The sequence below is a fragment of the Lucilia sericata genome, unplaced genomic scaffold, assembly GCF_015586225.1.
Source record: "Lucilia sericata isolate MDLA Ls3-8-SP2 unplaced genomic scaffold, ASM1558622v1 Contig000978F_arrow, whole genome shotgun sequence".
Classification (NCBI taxonomy): domain Eukaryota; kingdom Metazoa; phylum Arthropoda; class Insecta; order Diptera; family Calliphoridae; genus Lucilia; species Lucilia sericata.
The window spans coordinates 57,501-76,558 of record NW_023994961.1 but is presented as its reverse complement, the minus strand read 5'-3'; the positions used below and the strand labels follow the sequence as shown (position 1 = coordinate 76,558).

Genomic DNA, 19,058 nt, shown 5'->3' with positions numbered 1-19,058 from the left:
CATATTTCGGTAACGGTATTTTAGCCGTAGCGGTAGTGTGTTAAAAAGATATCTAAAGCTATGTATACACGGTTGTTAGATCCTACAACGTTGACAGTAAAATGTGCAGAAAATGTCTAACAACAGTGTCAACTTACAAATTTTGTCTTGCAACATTGTCAGTAATGGTTTTTTTGACAACGTTGCAAAAGAAAAATGTTAAGTTCACACGATTGTTAGACATTTTCTGCACATTTTGTTGACAGCGTTGTAAGATCTAGCAACCGTGTATCACAGCTTTTAGCTATATTTTCGATGTGATTAAAATAATTAACAATAGTCTGTATAGCCTATTCTATGGTCTAATATATAGTATATTCCACAGTTTAGTCTACTGTCTAGTCTATTGATTAGTCTATAGTCTAGTATATAATCTAGTCTATAGTCTAGTATATAATCTAGTCTATATTGTAGTCTATAGTCTAGTCTGTAATGATGTTATTTTATTTAATTTTTGGAAATTTTATCTTTTAATAGAATAGTTTATTATGCCGGAAGGTAGATGGCAATTCTTTATCCTCGGATTCACATACATATCCCCGAGGAAATGTAAGATGGGTATATATGTCTGTTTGTATGTATGTTGAAATCTATTTTTCGATGATCCTGGATATCTTTGGGGTCAATTTCTTGCATAATTCCGAATGATCCAATGATTTTTCTAGAATTTTAAACATATGTATGTATTTCGGATCCAACCATCACATCAGTTTTTTGTGATATCTTGTCCTAAAAACTGGAAAATCCCCATTTTTGACTATATTGGAGTCGTTATAAAAGAGCGAAGACATCGTTGTTGATAAAATCTGTTATGTCATTGTGGGCTTATTTATGGATTTAGAGATTCTTAAACTTTTAGAAATTGATCTATTGGTTTCAACTTTTTTCAAATGTTTGTTGGCCTGTGTTATCAGAAAAATGTTGGTATTTGTTTTGAGAAAAGGTTTAAGAAGATTCATAATTTTGAGAATTAGATATTAATTTTCAAAATATATCGATTTTATATTAGTTTAATGTGTTTGGATTTTTGCTATTGATTTTTTATAAAAATAAACTGTAAGAATTAAAAACGAAACATGAAATAATATTTAATGCGTTATAAGCATTTAAAGAAATTAGTTTTAATAATAGTAAATAATTGTTATTTATAATAAAATATTAAAATTAACTAATAAAGTGTATGTGGTTAATATATAATAAAACTATAACAACAACAACAAACACACAAAACATTATAGACAATCATCTTAAGACCGTTACACTCCGTCATTACAAAACAAAACAAAATTGAGATTTGTATAGAGTAATTAAACTCAGCTGAAAACATTTTCATTAAAAGCAAGAACTTAAATTTAAAAAAAAAAAATAAACAATTCAATGCAAATAATCCCTGAAAGTTAACCAAGACATCACATACACCAAAAAAAATTAAATTAAATAGCTAAATATAACATTTAAAAGAAAAATAAAAAACTTATAAGAAAATAACTCAAATTATCCCACTGATTAATATTATAATTAAATGTCCTTAAACTTACTAAATTCAAAATAGTTAAACATTAAATGTTATAAAAAAAATTAAAAATTTTATGCAAAATTAATTAAATACATACAAAGATTGAAGAAAACAAATATGTACGTATTTATCATAATTGAGTTTTAGCAAAAGAATTTGAATGTATATTTTTGTTATTTTCCTTAAAATTAAATAAAATAATAAGCCTATTTAGAAGAAATAAATTTATTTGCTAGAATTTAATAAAAAAAAATATTTAAATTAATTGTTTTATTAAATTTGTTCTAAAATAAGAACGAAACTAAACAGGCTGGCAAAATTTAGATAAAAATTCTAAACCCATGGTCACCTCAGGTTGTTAAACCTGAATCTGAGACCTGAAATAGAATTTCATCGGAATTATCTCCGTATGTGGAATCTTTGGAATAGTAAATGATAATAACCACAAGAGCATAAATAAAATGGTTTGTTTAAAGTTCTAAAGGGGAGTTTGTAAGGGCTCTATGATCCAAACTCCACCAAAATATCTTGAAAATTGCGGTCTAACTAATTAAAGTATCTTATTTCTGGGTTTTTGTTTTTTGATTTTGGGAATTGCGCGATTCCTTTCGGGAATAATTTGACTCATTCCAAACTAAAGAGCTCGTTTAATCCAGACGTCAGGGTATCTGACGTTGGTTTAAAGAAAATCCTCCAAGTCCACTTATATCTTCACATAGTATGCAGGGAACCTTCAAGCACTAAGTATGTAGTTGAAGATCTGCACCGGGGTATAAACGGTTTGAGTATCTATGTTCTCCACCAGTCAAAACATAACCTCACTTCGAAATGCTCATTTAATTCGCAAAATTTTACTTTCATTTGACACAAGATGAAGTTCTATCTCCACTTCTGGGAACATAGCGTTGAACCCACTTCTCATGGATCTTAAGTCTATGGGATTCAGGGTCATTGCGTATGCGGACGATGTATTTGTAGTAGTTTCTGGCAAATATCTGGATACCATATCGCAAAGGATGGAGATTGCACTCAAGTCACTCAGCACATGGAGCACTATTAGTGGCCTTCGTGGTATGTGGCATATGATTCAGTCAGGTCACTCTACCATTCTCAATTGTCTAGGAGAAATCCCTGACAATATTGACTATTGCTTTTTCAGTTACTATCCAACACGATCCAAATGTGATGGAAACAATCCTCCATGACGGATCGTATAAAGTCTTCTCCGATGGCTCAAAATCAAACCATGGTGCATGCGGTGGTTTTTACATAGCACATTCTGGAACGGAATGGTCCTTCAAGCTTCCTGACCAATGTAGCGTTCTTCAGGCTGAACTGTCCGCCAAAAAACGGGCTGCAAACTGGCTCAGGTTTTACCGAATATACGGTGTTAATATTCGAATATGTACCGATAGCCAAGCAGCCCTTAAGGTTCTATGTGCTGTCTACACAAAATCAAACGTAGTCCTAGAATGCCGGGCATCCCTTAATGAGATCGTGAAACATTCCACAATAGGAGTGTACTGGATTCCAGGACATCAAAAAATGCCTGGTAATACCATTGCGGACTCTCTTGCCAAATTGGGTTCCTCACTTGCAAGAGAGCACGCCGACCCTTTCGTCGACATACCGCTTTCAACCTGCAAACGTTCTATACGTGAAAAACTATATGAGCTTGCGCAATGCAAATAGTTGACTGAGGCTACCTGCAGACAGCCGAGGATCATGTGGCCATCATTCAACCCACAAAGATCCCAAGCCATTCTTCATATTCCGAGAGACAGTGCACGAAACTTAACAGCGGTGGTGACTGGCCACTGGTCTTTCGGGATAGATTCCTATATTCTTGCGACAAATTGGTTCGGTTTAGGAAACTAGAGTAATTAGGTCGAAATGTACTATTACGATGACCGCTTTCTCTCGTTTCAGGTATCACAAAGGGATCAATATACTGGACCCAAGTGTGTCCCCAGTGAAGACATCTCGAGGACGACCTGCTAACCTAGCCTAACCTACTTTAATTTAAAAACTCGTAAATAAAACTGAAGTTCATGAAACAAATTTAAATCTAAATACCAACTTATTTATCGCATATATCATTTTCATGATGAGAATTTTGCTTATACATAGCCTTTAACTTGTTCCGACATGGTTACCGCACAGAAAACTATTTCCGTAAATTGTTGATCGGGAAATGACGCGAATTTTGCATTTCGAAAGGTACTGCGCATTATGTACTATTGTAAGTGGTATGTATATACGATTTAGAATTGTTACTTGTTAAAATAAAAACAATTTATTTTATTTATTAATTCAATAAATGTAAATTTTATTAATATTTTCAAAACACGTAAATATGTAAAGAAAATCCCTTAAAATAAATAACTAGAAAAAAGAAGAAAAAAAAAACAACATTAATGTAATGTTATTATTTTAGGAAAATGTTAAATTATAATAAATGAATTCATGTATAGTAAATTTGTTATTAATTCATTTAATTTGTAAATATGTCCTCTGGAAGAGAAGAAAAAACACCTAGATTTCCGCTCAAAAACGTATTTTCAAATGTGGAATTTAAAAGAGAATTTTGGGATGAATTATTTGTATTAGAGTTGTTTAAATTATTGTTTGTTACACTACGTTCCTCCTTGGGGAGTTTGTTAGCATCGTCAGTAACATCATCGGCGCCGTTAGCATCGTCGTCTCCAATCTTCTCAATGAGGGGTTCAAAATTGGCAGACAAAGCGCGGCATCATTTATCCCATAAACCTAATTCACGCATCTTAGTCTGAAAATAACGTTCTAAATTGTTAGCACAACGATAATATTCAGTTTCGGGTGAATTGTAAAAACGACAATTGGAAAATATACGAGCCATATCGGCCATAAAAAGACGTCGTGTTACATAATAGCCCTTCTTTAGGCGTTCGCCCATAGTCTTCAAATCCATCGGATATTTAATATGATCATAGTAATCGGGTACCTCGGCAGCTGTAACGGGCTTAAGGAATGGCCAAGCGGAGGCATGATGACGTACAGATTGTAAAACTGCTGCAAAGGAAGCAGCCAGTTTTTCAGGATCCGATGACTCCTCCAAAGGTCTAGAAGTTCTTTGAGCACGCATTTGTGGTTTCCAACCTATTTCCCGTAAGCCAGGAATTGATTCGACAGGTATAGATGGTAGACCTTCCTTAAAGCAAGTCAAACCAGGACGCACCTTTTGTACTTCATTATGGCGTTGGGCAATAAGCTCTTTAAGTATTTCACTTTGACGTCTAATTACTATTGCAATACAAAATTTGTTTAAACTGTTTGAGTAACCAGATTGTGTGATATTTTAAATATTGCAAAAATACCTGATATAAATTGAGTGTTAACTATATTTTTATGCAATTCACAGTGCATTAGAGTAGCACCATCATACTCCTTTATAAAGCCGGCATATACAGGACGTGCCAGTTTAATATCCTTGGAAAATCCTTGCTTTTTAAAATAACCAATCGCATCACAATCAGCATACGTCAATAGATGTTGTATATTCTTTTGAATACTATAGTCCTTTAGATGATTCATTAGATGTGTTCCATAGCCTTTAACTTGTTCCGACATGGTTACCGCACAGAAAACAATTTCCGTAAATTGTTGATCGGGAAATGGTCTAAAACAAATGCCACCAATTGGCATATTCTCTTTGATGAGGGCCAATGTTTTATGCTTTGTATCGAATACTAATTGGGATATATATTCACGTGGCATTTCCGGTAGTTGATGGGCGAAAACACTTTGTAATCCTAATAACCAGAGTATGGTTTGTTTGTCCACAGGTTTTGTCAATGAATTGCCTACGACATGAAATTCTATGGCACGTTTTTGTTCTTCAGCTTTAACATTCTCATCACGCGATACATTGACTGGGAATAGAATTTCAGTTTTATTAATGGCCTTCGATTCGGAAATGGCCTTTAGGGCGCGTAATACAGTTTCGTCGGAAAGATCTTCGTATGTGGAATCTCTGTAATGGTGAAACGTAACTCAGTTAATAATTGATAATAACTACAAGAGAATACATTGGAAAGAGTTTGTTTAAAGTTTATACTTTATCTTCGAGGGAAGTTTATACATATTTACATTTCCTACCCTATAAAGTATATTGTGAATCCTTATAGATAGCGAAGTTGATTTTGCGATGTTCGTCCGTCTGCCTGTATATATGTTGAACTCTATTTTCTGAATCCCCCAGTTCTCAAATAAGGCAAATATGAGATAAAATTCATTAAAGAATAAAAATTTCAAAAAAAAAAAAATATATATAAAAACTATTTTTTAATTAAAAGTAATTCTTTTAATATCATTATTTCTAAATCTGGTGAAATCGCAAAGACTTTTGAATTAATACTTTTGGAACAACTAGGATCAAATGTAAAGCTCCAACAGACAGTTTAGAATGGTTAAAACAAAAATACAAAAACAACCCAAATGCAGCACTTTTTGCAGATTATTTTTCCCTTGAGAAATATGTATATATATTATAGCTATTGTTACTTACGTCATATTGCATTTCATTTATCCAAATCCTATATCAAGGTATATGTCATCATATACATACATATAAAGTTTTCAAACTATTTACTCCTTACAGGAGAGTTACATTCTTTAAAAATATTATAAAATAATTATTCAAGCTTGTGAAATACCATAGTTTATCATTCTTATTTCATTATGAACTTCTTAAAATCCAATATATAAATTATATTACCTAATAAATCACCCCTTTTTTTGCTGATAATATTAAAAAAAGAAAGTAAACTAGGTATTTCCCACTATATACATTTTAAGTATAAACTTGCCCAAGAAAAAATTGCATCAAAGTATGCAAAAAAAAAAACAATTGCATACTTTTAAGTGTAATAGAAAAATAACGTATTCTGGCAAAATCCCCTTTAAAAGCTGAAATTTCATAACAATTATATAAACACCAAATGGTAATTATAAATTACCTATTTTACATGTACTCGAATGACGAAAATAAATCGGAAATAACTTACTTTAAACTAGTAGTTATTTCGTCATATTTTAATAAAAATTCATATAGCAAATTTATTTCGCAATACATACATACATATTCATAGATACTTTTAACAGGAATTAAAAAAAATTTCAATACAGTCTTTATCACAGCTCTAACAATGAGAAGATAAACTTACCCAGCAGAACGCTCGATAATTTCTTTTTTAGCGCGTTTATGTACAGGTTCACCAGTAATACTGTTCCTTTTAGCGGCAGCTGAACCCATGCTACTCGTTACTCCTGCTGCACCGGTGGCAGCCGTGTCCTGTTGACGTTTACGTTGTTGTAGTAAAAAGGCAGTGGGTGGACGATATGATTGATCCCATATGGGGGAATCGTCTTTTAGAAGCTCACCCTTGAGTGCTTCTAAGAATTTTGGCATTTGTGTTATTATAGATCGTTTATCGGCTGGAAAACGATCGCGTTCCGAAATACATTTCTTTTTCAGCTGTTGGGCCATATACTGGAAAACGGTACGCAGAAGGGTGCGTCCAAAGACCAGTGAGGTTTCAAAATGTCTAAGGGAATTACAAAAGGCGGGTACATGGCAGAAAACTAACCATCTGGTATAGTTGATTTTATACGTAGAGGCATCATCATTCTTTAAATCGGCTCTCCTCATCGACGGTGGTTCGAAGTTGTAGTGGTTTAGAAAGTTTAGAAATGTTTTAGCTACTTCGGTCATGGTTTGCAATTCATTTGGACTCAGATGATTGTATTTGTAGAAAACAAATGAATAAACTGCTTTAGCAATGCAAGGCGATTCGAATGGAGGATCTCCCAAAGGTCCTCGAATAACAGCCTGCTGTCTAGTTATAACACATTGACGCAATAAACGAAAAAGATAGAGGTAAACCTTTTTCGTGTCTTCATCATCTACGCGTTGCATAGACATAAACAGATTCTCCATGTCGATAATAGCTCCCAGTAGATTATTCATTTCGGATCCGGAAATTCCATCCAGATGAGCAATATGACTCTGCAACGAATGACGACAGCTGGGATTGCGACACTCTTCACTAAACTCGGGACAGTAGGATGATTCAACATCACGATGACGGTTTTCCTGGGGTGTTTTCCAACCAGTACAGCGACATCCTTCCGACTGACAAGCCGAGTACATGGAAAGTTTAGCCAATTTTTGAGCTACTGGTAAATTAAATACTTTTTGCTTTCGCTGCTGTATGCGCTGTAAACTGTTCTGCCTGGTTCCTTCCGCTGGAGCACCAGCACTTCCTGTTCCTCCCGAACCCGAAGCACCATTCTGCTGAGTTACAGCCGATGATTGCTGCTGAACGCTGGCGTTGGTAGCAGCTGCTGCTGCAGCAGCAGCATTGCCATCAATTGATTCTTCTTTTAGTGTTATAAGAGAGCCCCCAGACATAACTCGATCCAAACGTACACCTATTAAGAGTATGTTTACGAAATAAATTGGAAATATGAACTTTTTAGTTTGATTATGTATGATGCAGTCTCCTCACAATTTCACAATATTACCACAAATCGGTATAGAATATAAACAAAGCAAATAATGTGGATTTATGAGAAAAGTGATGCCAACACACTTTTATTAGGTCGATTGTTATCAGTGCAGCCAAGTTTGATATATTCGTGTATGAGTGACCGAGATTTTGTTGTTTTGTTGTTTACATTTATTTTGTTTACGTTAGTGATGATGTTTGTATTTTATTGTCAAACTTTATATCTAAAAAACACCACTAGAGAGATGATTGCATCTGCATGGTCGGACTTTACCAATGCTAAGTTCGCATTGAAATGTCAATTCATACATATTCACTAAAATATGTCAAACTTGAATTTGTAATAAATGTTTCCTCTAAAGTTTTTCTAAATTTGATTGAATTTGAATTCGTTCAGTTTGACTGACGACACTACCTTACAAATACCTTAGCTTCATATTAATCATCAAAATTAATTTTAAGTTAAATGATTGGGTTTTTTTGTGATAAAAAATGTTTCGCAAGCTGTCAAATTATATATGTATAACAAATATACAAATTCGGCCCAATATTCTTAATTACTTCAACTCAAGACAAAAAGGAGCAGGGGGCCCTATAGTGCACAAAGTATATATCTGTGCTATAGTGGCCTAGGTGTATTTCTTCGGATTTTATGTACATCCTCCTATCAACCAAACCTCAGGACAAGTTTTTTTGTATGTTTATGTATGAGACTGTCAAACCAAAAGTAAATTAATAATAGTTGTGTTTTGTTGCTATCAATGAGTGTTAACGCTTAAAGTTAGCAACAAAACGAACATTACCTGACTTGGCATCACTCCACAGAAGAAATCTGCTAAATCTTGAAATTATTTACATTTTCTTAAAAAAGGTTTTTTTATTTGATATTTTTTTTTGATTTAAATTTTATTTTAAAATATTTTTTTATTGTTTGACATAAACACATTAATATTTGTATTTTTATTTTTGAATTGGTAGCACTTTTATCGACGTTAAAATTAACTTGTATAATTTTACACGTTAACTCCTAACGTTTATAAATTTTAAATTTATATGAAATTGCCTTTGAACGTTAGCAACAAAACACAACTAATATAAATTAACTTTAGTAAACCGCATATTAAACCAAACTCGCACACAACTGCAACAACGCACCAGTGATAATCACCTTTGTAGATTCGCCTTAGCAGATGACAGACTTTATTGTTGTTGTGAAAACAGCAGGCAGTTTTTGACAGCAGAAATCCCTTTGAAAAAATAACAAAATGACTGAAATTTTTGACACACGTTGTTGGTAAACTAACAAAGCCGTGTTATTTTTCGTTGCCTAAAAAATGCGCCAAACAATTGTTTAATTTTTTTTCAATTTCGAAATTTCTATTATTATATCTCATATGGATTTTGAAGAACACTTGGATTTGTTTTTTATTAGAAAAGAGACCAATTTAAACCACTGTCCAGAGTCTAAACCAGTCCCTAAGAAAGTTTGGAATACCAAACAAGTAACGGATTCAAAAGTGTTCAATTGCATTCCTTTAACATTAAATCATATACAAAATCTAAATGAGAACTCATTTGACAAAGTTAACAAGTTGATTAAAACTTCCAATGATGGAGTACAATTTAAAAATTGCTTGGTTTATGGGAAAATAATGAGTCGTGGAAAAGAATCGAAATCAAGTTATAATTATATTCTGGATGATGGAACAGCTTCATTGGAAATGAGCATATTTCGCAGAACAGAAGACATGCAGACCATATGGAAGTTGGAAAACGAACTGCAAGCTGTCAAAAGAGAAATGTTGGCCCAAAATAAGAATGAAATTGTCGATAGTTTAAGAAATTTATTATTCAAAACAAAGGACCAGATTGACCATTCTAATATATGCCCAGGATCAAAGATTGTATTATACGGCACACCATCGTTTTATCATGAACAAATATGTTTGAAAGCCTACTCCTTAATGGTAGATTCTAAAACAAATAGTGATATGGAAATTGCATTTAAAGATTACTTAATAGATTGGCATAGAAATAATTTTCTAGGTTTTTGAAAACAAACTTTCATGAAATAGAAAAATGTTTTATTTGAATTTATTTATTTCTTGTTTTATAATAAATCATAAAGTTTTGTTTGTTCTAAAAATATAAAATTAAAATGTTTTCTAAAACGAACCTGTCGTAATTTCACTTTGCAATACCACTTCCGATGATGATGACTGACGGGTTCAGTTTCAAATATTTCATTCTGCTTTTGTGGGTGGAGGAGTAGGAGCGCGTTATTTGAATAAAGTACATACATAACATAGAAAATTACATATATATTAATAAATTGCCCAGAAGTTTATGTAGTTTTTGCTCTGATAGCGGCACGCTTGCCAGTAACAGCTTGGAAACCAGATTTAATACTAGCTACTGAACACCTAGAACCACAAGATTCGCATTGCAGGAAGAAGAGACGGGTATCTTTTTGCAGAATTGTTTCGGGTGAACGACATGTATGGCAGGTGACATATTCCTTAATATAACGACGCAGCACATTCTCAATTTGTTTAGGCTGGAAGCGTCCCTTAATAATAAGTTGTTGATTACCGTCCATTGAGCCACTTGTACCCAATTCAGCCAACAAGAAATCCAACAAATGTTTTGGCAAACGATGTAGGGTTCTCGCAATATCAAGGAAATTAGCGAATGAAGTCTTTTTGGTGCCTACACGGAGAACTTGTGGAGGTCTCATGACAAACTTAGGTTTACGTCCTGCAGCCATCTCGGGGTTTTTGTCCAAAATAATTTCAAATATACGTTTTAATAATTCATCGTAACTGTAGTCCTTGTCGGAATCTCGCTCCGCTTCCAAGTTTTCATCACTTTCAGTGGGCTCTCCACTCTTTTCCTCACCGGCAACTTCTTCGCCTTCTTTCGGTAGAGCTCCCTCCAATTCATCCAAGTTGAAAGCCTTCTTCTTCTTTTTCTTCTTCTTACCAAAACTTTCCAAATCTAAATTGTCATCGATTTCATTTGCAGCCGCATCATCAGCAGCTACTTCTTTTGTTTCTTCCTTCTTTGAGCCATCATCTAAACCTAAAGCGGCGTCCAAATCGAAAGTCTTCTTCTTCTTTTTCTTCTTCAAAAGTGTGGGATCAAACTAAAAAGAAAACAGACACGATTAAATTTTGTATTACTTTTTTGTTGGGGAACACCTTCAAACAGAACCATAACCTCAAATTAAAGAAAACATCTTGTAATTCAAAGTATTCTGCTAATTTCGTTGGATTTCAAAAAATACTTACATCTTCACCTTCCATGTTTGCAGTAGTTTAGTTTTTATTAATTTTAAGAGATTTCTAATGCTTTATTTTATTGAATTTCAAGCAGAAATATACCGTATTGCATCAGAAAAATTAGAAAGAAAAATCGTGGCAGTACTAGTTACAATGCTGCCAGATGTTACAAGATTGATTGATATACAACATATACACATGCAATGTTTGAAATTTAATTTGCGACTAAATTTGTTTGCTTGTTTGCAGGTAATGGCAAGTATTTGCTTAGTATTTTTGTTTTGGAAAACAAATGCATTTTTTTATCATTAATTATGTTTATATATGGTTATTTTTGCAATTTATTTTTTGATCTGGCAACAATATAGTTTTTTGGCATTTCTCTTTTGCTTTCCAGAGTTGCCAAGATATAAGGTGAACTGTGCTTTTGTCATGTTTTGTTTTCACAAGGTATCTACACGTGGAATTTGAATCTAGTTTCCCAACATATGAGATATTTTACATATATTTTAGAAAAAAAGACGATTTTGTAAATAAAATTCAAAATTTGCCGGAAAAAGTAAAAAAGTCGATATAATTTTTTTTTGATTTTTTTGCTCCAGGCGGACATATTAATTTTTACAAACCTCAGTCGATAATCAATTTAATAATAAATTTATTTTTACAAAATTTTTTTAAAAACAAACTTTTTTTCATTTTTTAAACTGCTAGCATTATATATTTACCATAAATATTGTAATCGGAATAGGTTGAAATGTCTACAAGAGTCGGCGATTTCAAAATTGTAAAATGTCGTGTGTAACACATCGAAATATTGTTCACAGACCTCATAAAGTATATATATTCTGCGACTCCGTAAGATTCTAAGACGATCCAGCTATGTCCATCCGTCTGTCTGTTGTTGGCACGATAGCGTCCACAAAAAAAGAGATATTGAGATGAAATTTTCCCAAAATATTTTTTATTGATCAGAAATGTATGGTATTGAAAATAAGCAAAATCGGTCAACGATTTCACATAGCCCCCATATAAATGTACCCCCCGGAATATTGTGTAACATGCTTCAAACATTCACAAATTCGTTGTTTATGAAGCAAATGCCACAAAATTTCGCATAAGTCAGTTTCTTTACTTCCGAAATAAAATTCTGAATTATGGCGGACATAGGACCACAATTGGCCCTACCCCCCATATAAGGTCCCCTTTTGAAAATGACTATAATGCTGATTACTGACTTAAAAATACGAATATTGCGATGAAATTCGACACACATAAGTTTCATGCAAGCCAATATCTCTCCACCAAATTTTATGTGGATCGGTCCATAATTGACACTTCCCTCCATATAAGGTCCCCTTCAGAAAATGACTTTATCGCTCATTTTTGGCGTAAAAATACGAGTATAGCGAAGAAATTTGACATAAGTGAGTATCTTAGAAGCCAAAAGCTTTCCACCAAATTTTATGTGGATCGGCCCATAATTGACCCTATCCCCCATATAAGGTCTCCTCCATAAAATTACTTTACTGGCTTCACAGAAGTAAGTTTTACAAGAGCCAAAATTGTTCTACCAAATTGTATCTACCAATTTTAATGAGGATCAGTCCATAATATCCCCACCCCATATAAATTCCCCCTCAGAAAATGACTCCAACGCGAAAAATACGAATACCGCAATTCAATTCGACATAAACTATATAAGCTAAAATCTCTCTGCCACATTTTATGAGGATCGGTCCATAATTAACCCTAACCCCGTATAAGGTCCCTTTAAGAAAATGACTTTAATGCTCATTACTGGCTTAAAAATACAAGTAGATCTATGAAATTTGAAATAAATAAGGAACTGAAATCTTTCTACCGACTTTTATGAGAATTAGTCCATATATGTGTAAATAACCCTACTCCCTATATAAATTAATATTTTTAATTCGAAAGAAACCCCCATTAATGGATCTCTTTCAAATACTACCCTGATGTTCTTATTAATATCGATATATAATAATATCAAAGTTTATTTATATGGCAGTGATTTGATGGTGGGTATGTAAGATTCGGCATAGCCGAATATAACACTCTTACTTATTATGAATTGCAAAAACTCGAATTTTTGTATTGACCTATAGAACCAATGGTGAATTTATTGATTGTTTTTTGTTGATGAAAATATAGCTCGATGCTGTCGAGCTGCTTCTCAAAACCGACACTGTCAAAGTCCAAATTTAAAAATTTTACAAATAAATGAAATAAGTTCACCTTATAATCGATACACCTTGTATTGGAATACGCACAAATGGGACGAACGACGAATTTCGTATAGCACTAGTCGACAAAAATGAATCTCCACGATTTTGAGGTAATTTTAACAGCTTTAAAATTTATTCGAACATTATTTCGAAATAGAAAATGTAAGAAGTTGGCCTCGAAAAGAACTAAAATTATATTTTTGTGAATATCCCCAATTTTGAGATTATTTTAACAGCTTCAAAATTTTTTCGAACATTACTTCGAATTTTCGAACTTAATTTTAAATATTCCAATAGTGTCATCAAGTGTACTCCAGACTGCCAAATTTCAGACAATTCCTGCCACGAGAACTGGTTTTAATGGGTTTAAAAATTTTCGAACCTAAGTTCGAATTTTCGGAAATTTTATTTTTAGTTTTTCTGACCCAGAGATTTTAAGAGCATAAACAATTTTTCGAACATAACTTCGAATTTTCGAATATAATTTCGAATATTCGAACATTATATTTTATTGTCATTAGCTGTACTCACAACCCCCAAATTTCAGCAAATTCAGGCTACCGGAATTGGTTTTAAAACTATTTCCCCAAATTAATTCGTCGTTCGTCTGCGTAAGAAATAGAAATAAACCTATCGCATAGTTCGTTACGTACTACGAATTTTGTCATACGCAATGATTGTCTACATTTTCATATACCCAAGTGTGTTCTATTTCTGACGACGAATATTCGTTCGTCCCAATTGTGCGTATACTATATAGAAACTAGGAATGCCAATCCCGAAAATCCCGGGATTTGCAAAATAAATCCCGTTTTTTTTCGGGATTAGGATATCCCGAATCCCGGGATTTTTCAAAATGAATCCCGGGATTTATTACTAAAAATTTTTTTGAATTCTTTTTTGAGCCATAATTTCAATCAATTCGTTTCAAAATGACGATCTTTGTTTAATTTTGACTTATGCAGAACAAAATTCAGCACAGCTATTCTTGTACATTTTGAACCTTTTATTTTTTAAAGTGGTATGATACCAAATATAGTACATACAAATTTATTTTTTCATTTCGTCGTAGACCCAAAAAAGTATACACATTTTTTGTCTATAGTAGACACAAATTTGGAACAAAATTAACACAAGAAATCCTAAAAGCACCTCCTCTGAAAACCAATTTGATGCCAATATTAATATCAATACATTACAATCAGCTATTTGATGAGATTCATTTTTGAAATAGAATCGATTTGAATCTACAAAAATTGTGTAATATTCAATTTCTGCGGCTTTTCATACAAATTATCATATTTTTTTAAATTGATTCACTTAAATGGAAAGTATTTTGTTGTCTGCGTAGTATTTTGCAATAATAAACCATTCATCGATTGAAATTAATCATACCTTTTCAAATCTATTGATTTCAAATTGTTCGAATTGCATCACATACCGGAATATTTATTTTATTTCGGCACAGTCAAATATAAAATAAATTTTTAAATGATATCTAGAAGGTTTTGCATTACAACCCATCAAAAAAAGAACTTCCAAAGAAGCGAAAAAGAAGTAGAATTTACTCCATGGAAGTACTGAAAAAGAGCTGAAGAAGTGATGATTTTAACACAGGCTTGTCATAGGAGGGATGTCCTTTTTATTTGATTCCAAATTCACTACTTCTGAAGTCATTCTCAAGAAGTAATTTTTATGATCTTTTTTTGGAAGTTATTCGGAATTGAAATTGTATTATTATAGAATACAACTAATTTGCCTTAAATAATTTTAACATTAATGAGGGTAATAGATACATAAAATAAAACAGAAGCCCAAAAGTAAAATTTTTTATCTCCCAAGAATGTAAGAACAAAAAAATATCTTCAGCTTTGAAAAAATATTATTATTTTCCAATCTTCAGAAGTCTTTAAACATCAGGTTAAAAATTCACTTAGTGCTACTTTTAAAGTGGTGATAAATGGTATTCTTTTGGAAGTACTTCGTTTAATTTTTGCTGGGATGCTTTCTACAAATCTGAGTGATAACAGTAAAGGTAAATTAAATTGTTCTTAATGTAGATAACATGTTCCAAAGAAAAGGTTCATTTATGATCTAAACTGATATTCGAAGGATTGAACGTGATATTTATTATAGCCTACACCACTACAGTATACCTTAAAGTACACCGATCGAATCAGAATCGCTTTCTGAGTCGTCGTTTGACCCTAGGCCCCATTAAAAAATATCTTAAACGTCCAAAAATTTACTTATAACCACTAGTATCGCGATGACATTCAGCATAACTAACCTTTATATAAAATTACATGCCTCTTCCCAATTGTTTGAGGATCAGCCCATATTTGACACTAGCTCCCATATAAAGCCTCTTTTAGAAATTTAGTTTTTCATCAATAAATTGCTTAAATACATCGGAATTAAGGTAAAATTCAACAAATTCAAAAAATAAATAATTTATCTTCTGTCGATTAATTTTCACAAGATTAAACAATTTTCTTCACAAACATGAAGATTTCAGATTTTCATGTATAACATAATCTCGTAAAATCCTGAAATCCCGAAAAATCCCGGGAAAAGCCAGTCGCATTTGGCTTCCCTAATAGAAACTATTCTCTTCACGTTTTTCATAAATTCTAAAGTCCGGTAACAAATACTTTACTGGGCAACACTTGTATGTGTTGCCATTTGATTGGCAATATATTAAAAAATCCGTTGTAATCTAAACAAAAAAAGTGATTATTTCCTTCACAACTAATTTTATTTCAGTGGGCTAGAATTTAAGAAAAAATTAAAAAAATTGTTTTTAAAAGATGTGTACATACAGAACAAGACAATTTATTTCTTTGGGTAAATCAAAATAAATCAAACAATCTGATCGCCATTGATAAGCCCGTGAAAATTGCACATTCGGTTTTCTTCAAAAACGATACTTTATCAGAATCGAAACTCGGATACCAGGTTACACGCAATTGCTGATTCACAATATACCAACTATGCTGGAGATAAGAGACATAACGCAAAGCTGTACTTAAGGATTAAGTAAGTTATTGGAAGATATATGTTATTTTGTTTTTTGAGAAGACATATTGCAAGCATTGACGAAAAATATTTAGTTTAACAACTGACGGCTAAATTGTCTTCAATTACCGCTCTGATTGAGAATGAAATTAGTTCATGTGATTTTTTGATTTGAATATACCTATGCATAACATATTCGTACATATATGGGCCGATCCAGGAAAAAATTTTTCAGAATGATAAAATATCTTGGGTTGTTTACTTACATCTCCGTTATTTATGAACAGATTTTTCTGATTTCAAATAGAAAACTTCTCAAAAGCATGTCTTATAGAATTATAGAAGATTTGGATTCGGAACATAGGTATATGGAATCTTCAGAATTTTGATTTCAACACACATATGGATGGAGGTTTGTGTAGTCGGACAGAAGGTCATCGCAAAACCGACTTGATACCTATAAGGAATCAGAAAGTGTATATGTACAAAATAAGATCCCAAAATTTAATTTTTAAATTATGAACATAATGACAATCTTATACATATACAAGGTGAAAAAGCTACAGAGGCTGTAAAAAAAGCAACAGTGGAAAAAACTAGTTTCTCTGCTAATAACCCTCGATCAGAAGAAAAACTGCAGTACATATTTATTTTAAATTAATTTGTTTATTTCTGTTGGAACATGTCTCTCTATAATAGCGAAAAAAATTAAAAAGTATTTCTGTGTCTGAATCAAATATTTATTATTTTAACATTTCTTTAATAATCTCTATCTATGCATAATAATTGTAAATAATACAGCACACAAAATGAACATTACAAAAAACATAAAATACACACAAACATATTAAAAAAATAATTGTTTCTACATACAAATATATAAAAAAGATATGAGATTTATACTTGGTCGTCTTAATTAATAAACATTATACTACTCTTTAAGGCAGGCAAGTTTTCTTCTTATTTCTTTTCAACTTTTAAAACAGTAGTATTACACTTTTTTTGTAAAGTAAGATTGATAAAAAATTAATAAGAACACATTTAGAAATGAGCTTTAACGGAATTATTTGGATGAGCAAGTTCAGGTCCTACGCCACCAGCCATTTTTTGCACTAAAATACCAATATCGTAAGCAAGATTCTCACATTCCTAAAAAAATAAAACATGGTAATTATGTAATACGTTATATTTGTTATTTGTTACCAAAACTTTACCTCTTTTGTTGATGCTTCTGCGTATACTCTGACAATGTCTTCAGTACCCGAAGGGCGAACAAAAGCTCGACCTCTCTTGTAGTTGGCTACAGTTTCATTTAGGGCATCCTGTAAACCAACGGGAGTAACACAAATTCTTTCAGCATCTGTGGTTGTAATGACACTCCGATCTTGAACTTTGATTTTTAATTGCAAGTTAGGTAAATCTTCGTAACATTCCAACCAATCTTTAACATCCCACCCCTTGTGATTAAGTATTGTTTCCACCAATAACATATCGGATATGGCATCTCCCACGGTTTCATTGATTAAATCTATGACAAGTAAAAACTGTTTTGCATATTCGTTACCTTCTTCTGCAGCACTGGCAATTAATTTCTTGGCTGATTCACTAAACATAACAGTTCCATGACCATTGGCCTCAAAGTATACACCAATATCAAACTCTTGAGCTTTGTGATGTAAATGCTTAACTCCGGTTGGTACACATGCTACGGGAACTTTCAATTTGTTTACAATATAATCGGTAGAGCCACCATTAGCATAGGCAGTTTGCACTAGACCCAACTTGATATCCAAACCACAACGTTTAACCAAATCCATAAGATAATCAGCCACCAGAGTTGCAATGCGATCGCCGTCTAATAAATGAAACACGCCCTGTTCATCGGTAAAGAAATACACTACTCTATCGGCATCGCCATCTACACTAACACATCTTGTGTTAGGTTCGGCAATGGGCATAGCAATTGGCACTTTTTGGCCAACCTTAACATGATCGGCACCACATTCGTGATTTATTTTGCCATCTCCCTTATTGAAAACCTCCACATCTAGAGATTTATTCATTCTCTTAATAAATTGCAACATTTTACGGGCGCCTACACCATTTGCACCATCAAACAGCAAACGATTTTTATAATTTCCATTCTCTAGTTTATCACCCCTCAACGATTCGAAGGCCTTAATCAATTTCGTATAGTAACCTTCTTCGGTGGGTAGGCCATAGGCACCTCTGGTATTGGCTGCCACAACGAAATAATGCATCATTGGTGTGGTAACAATGCCATACTCTTTGACATTGCCTTTCAAAGCTATAACGCCATCAGCTACGGCTTTTAATAATCTTGGGCTATGATAACGATTGTCCATGCCTACAAACACATTCGATGATGTTCCAATATCAATATTATTTT

The 19,058-nt window shown here is 32.8% G+C and overlaps 4 protein-coding genes across 5 annotated transcripts in view; 1 reads left to right on the top strand and 3 right to left on the bottom strand.

Annotated features, from left to right (window-relative positions):
• Nucleotides 1-4,146: 4,146 nt before the first annotated feature.
• Nucleotides 4,147-8,221, bottom strand: LOC119609407 (histone acetyltransferase KAT2A). Of its 2 annotated transcripts, none has more exons than XM_037964166.1 (4): nucleotides 8,120-8,221; nucleotides 6,760-8,026; nucleotides 4,912-5,567; nucleotides 4,147-4,837 (listed from the first exon to the last, which is right to left on the bottom strand). In XM_037964166.1, exons 2-4 carry the CDS (start codon nucleotides 8,004-8,006, stop codon nucleotides 4,308-4,310), a joined length of 2,433 nt encoding a protein of 810 aa, XP_037820094.1. In that variant the 5' UTR covers nucleotides 8,007-8,026; nucleotides 8,120-8,221; the 3' UTR covers nucleotides 4,147-4,307. The 2 variants fall into 2 exon arrangements, with proteins under 2 accessions (XP_037820094.1, XP_037820093.1); XM_037964165.1 differs by having other exon boundaries at nucleotides 8,104-8,216.
• Nucleotides 8,222-9,371: 1,150 nt separating this feature from the next.
• LOC119609414 lies at nucleotides 9,372-11,072 on the top strand. The gene has a single exon (XM_037964174.1). The coding sequence runs from the start codon at nucleotides 9,498-9,500 to the stop codon at nucleotides 10,155-10,157; it is 660 nt and encodes a 219-aa protein (XP_037820102.1). The 5' UTR covers nucleotides 9,372-9,497; the 3' UTR covers nucleotides 10,158-11,072.
• Nucleotides 10,166-11,699, bottom strand: LOC119609413 (eukaryotic translation initiation factor 2 subunit 2). Its single transcript, XM_037964173.1, has 2 exons — nucleotides 11,394-11,699; nucleotides 10,166-11,248 (listed from the first exon to the last, which is right to left on the bottom strand). Exons 1-2 carry the CDS (start codon nucleotides 11,406-11,408, stop codon nucleotides 10,448-10,450), a joined length of 816 nt encoding a protein of 271 aa, XP_037820101.1. The 5' UTR covers nucleotides 11,409-11,699; the 3' UTR covers nucleotides 10,166-10,447.
• Nucleotides 11,700-17,374: 5,675 nt separating this feature from the next.
• Nucleotides 17,375-19,058, bottom strand: part of LOC119609411 (phosphoacetylglucosamine mutase) — a 6,338-nt gene continuing 4,654 nt past the window's right edge. The window contains exons 2-3 of the mRNA XM_037964171.1: nucleotides 17,863-19,058; nucleotides 17,375-17,797 (exon numbers count right to left, since the gene is read on the bottom strand). The exon at nucleotides 17,863-19,058 is cut by the window's right edge and continues 245 nt beyond it. Coding sequence (XP_037820099.1) covers nucleotides 17,690-17,797; nucleotides 17,863-19,058 — 1,304 coding nt within the window. The 3' untranslated portion in view covers nucleotides 17,375-17,689. The remainder of the gene's footprint in view (nucleotides 17,798-17,862) is intronic.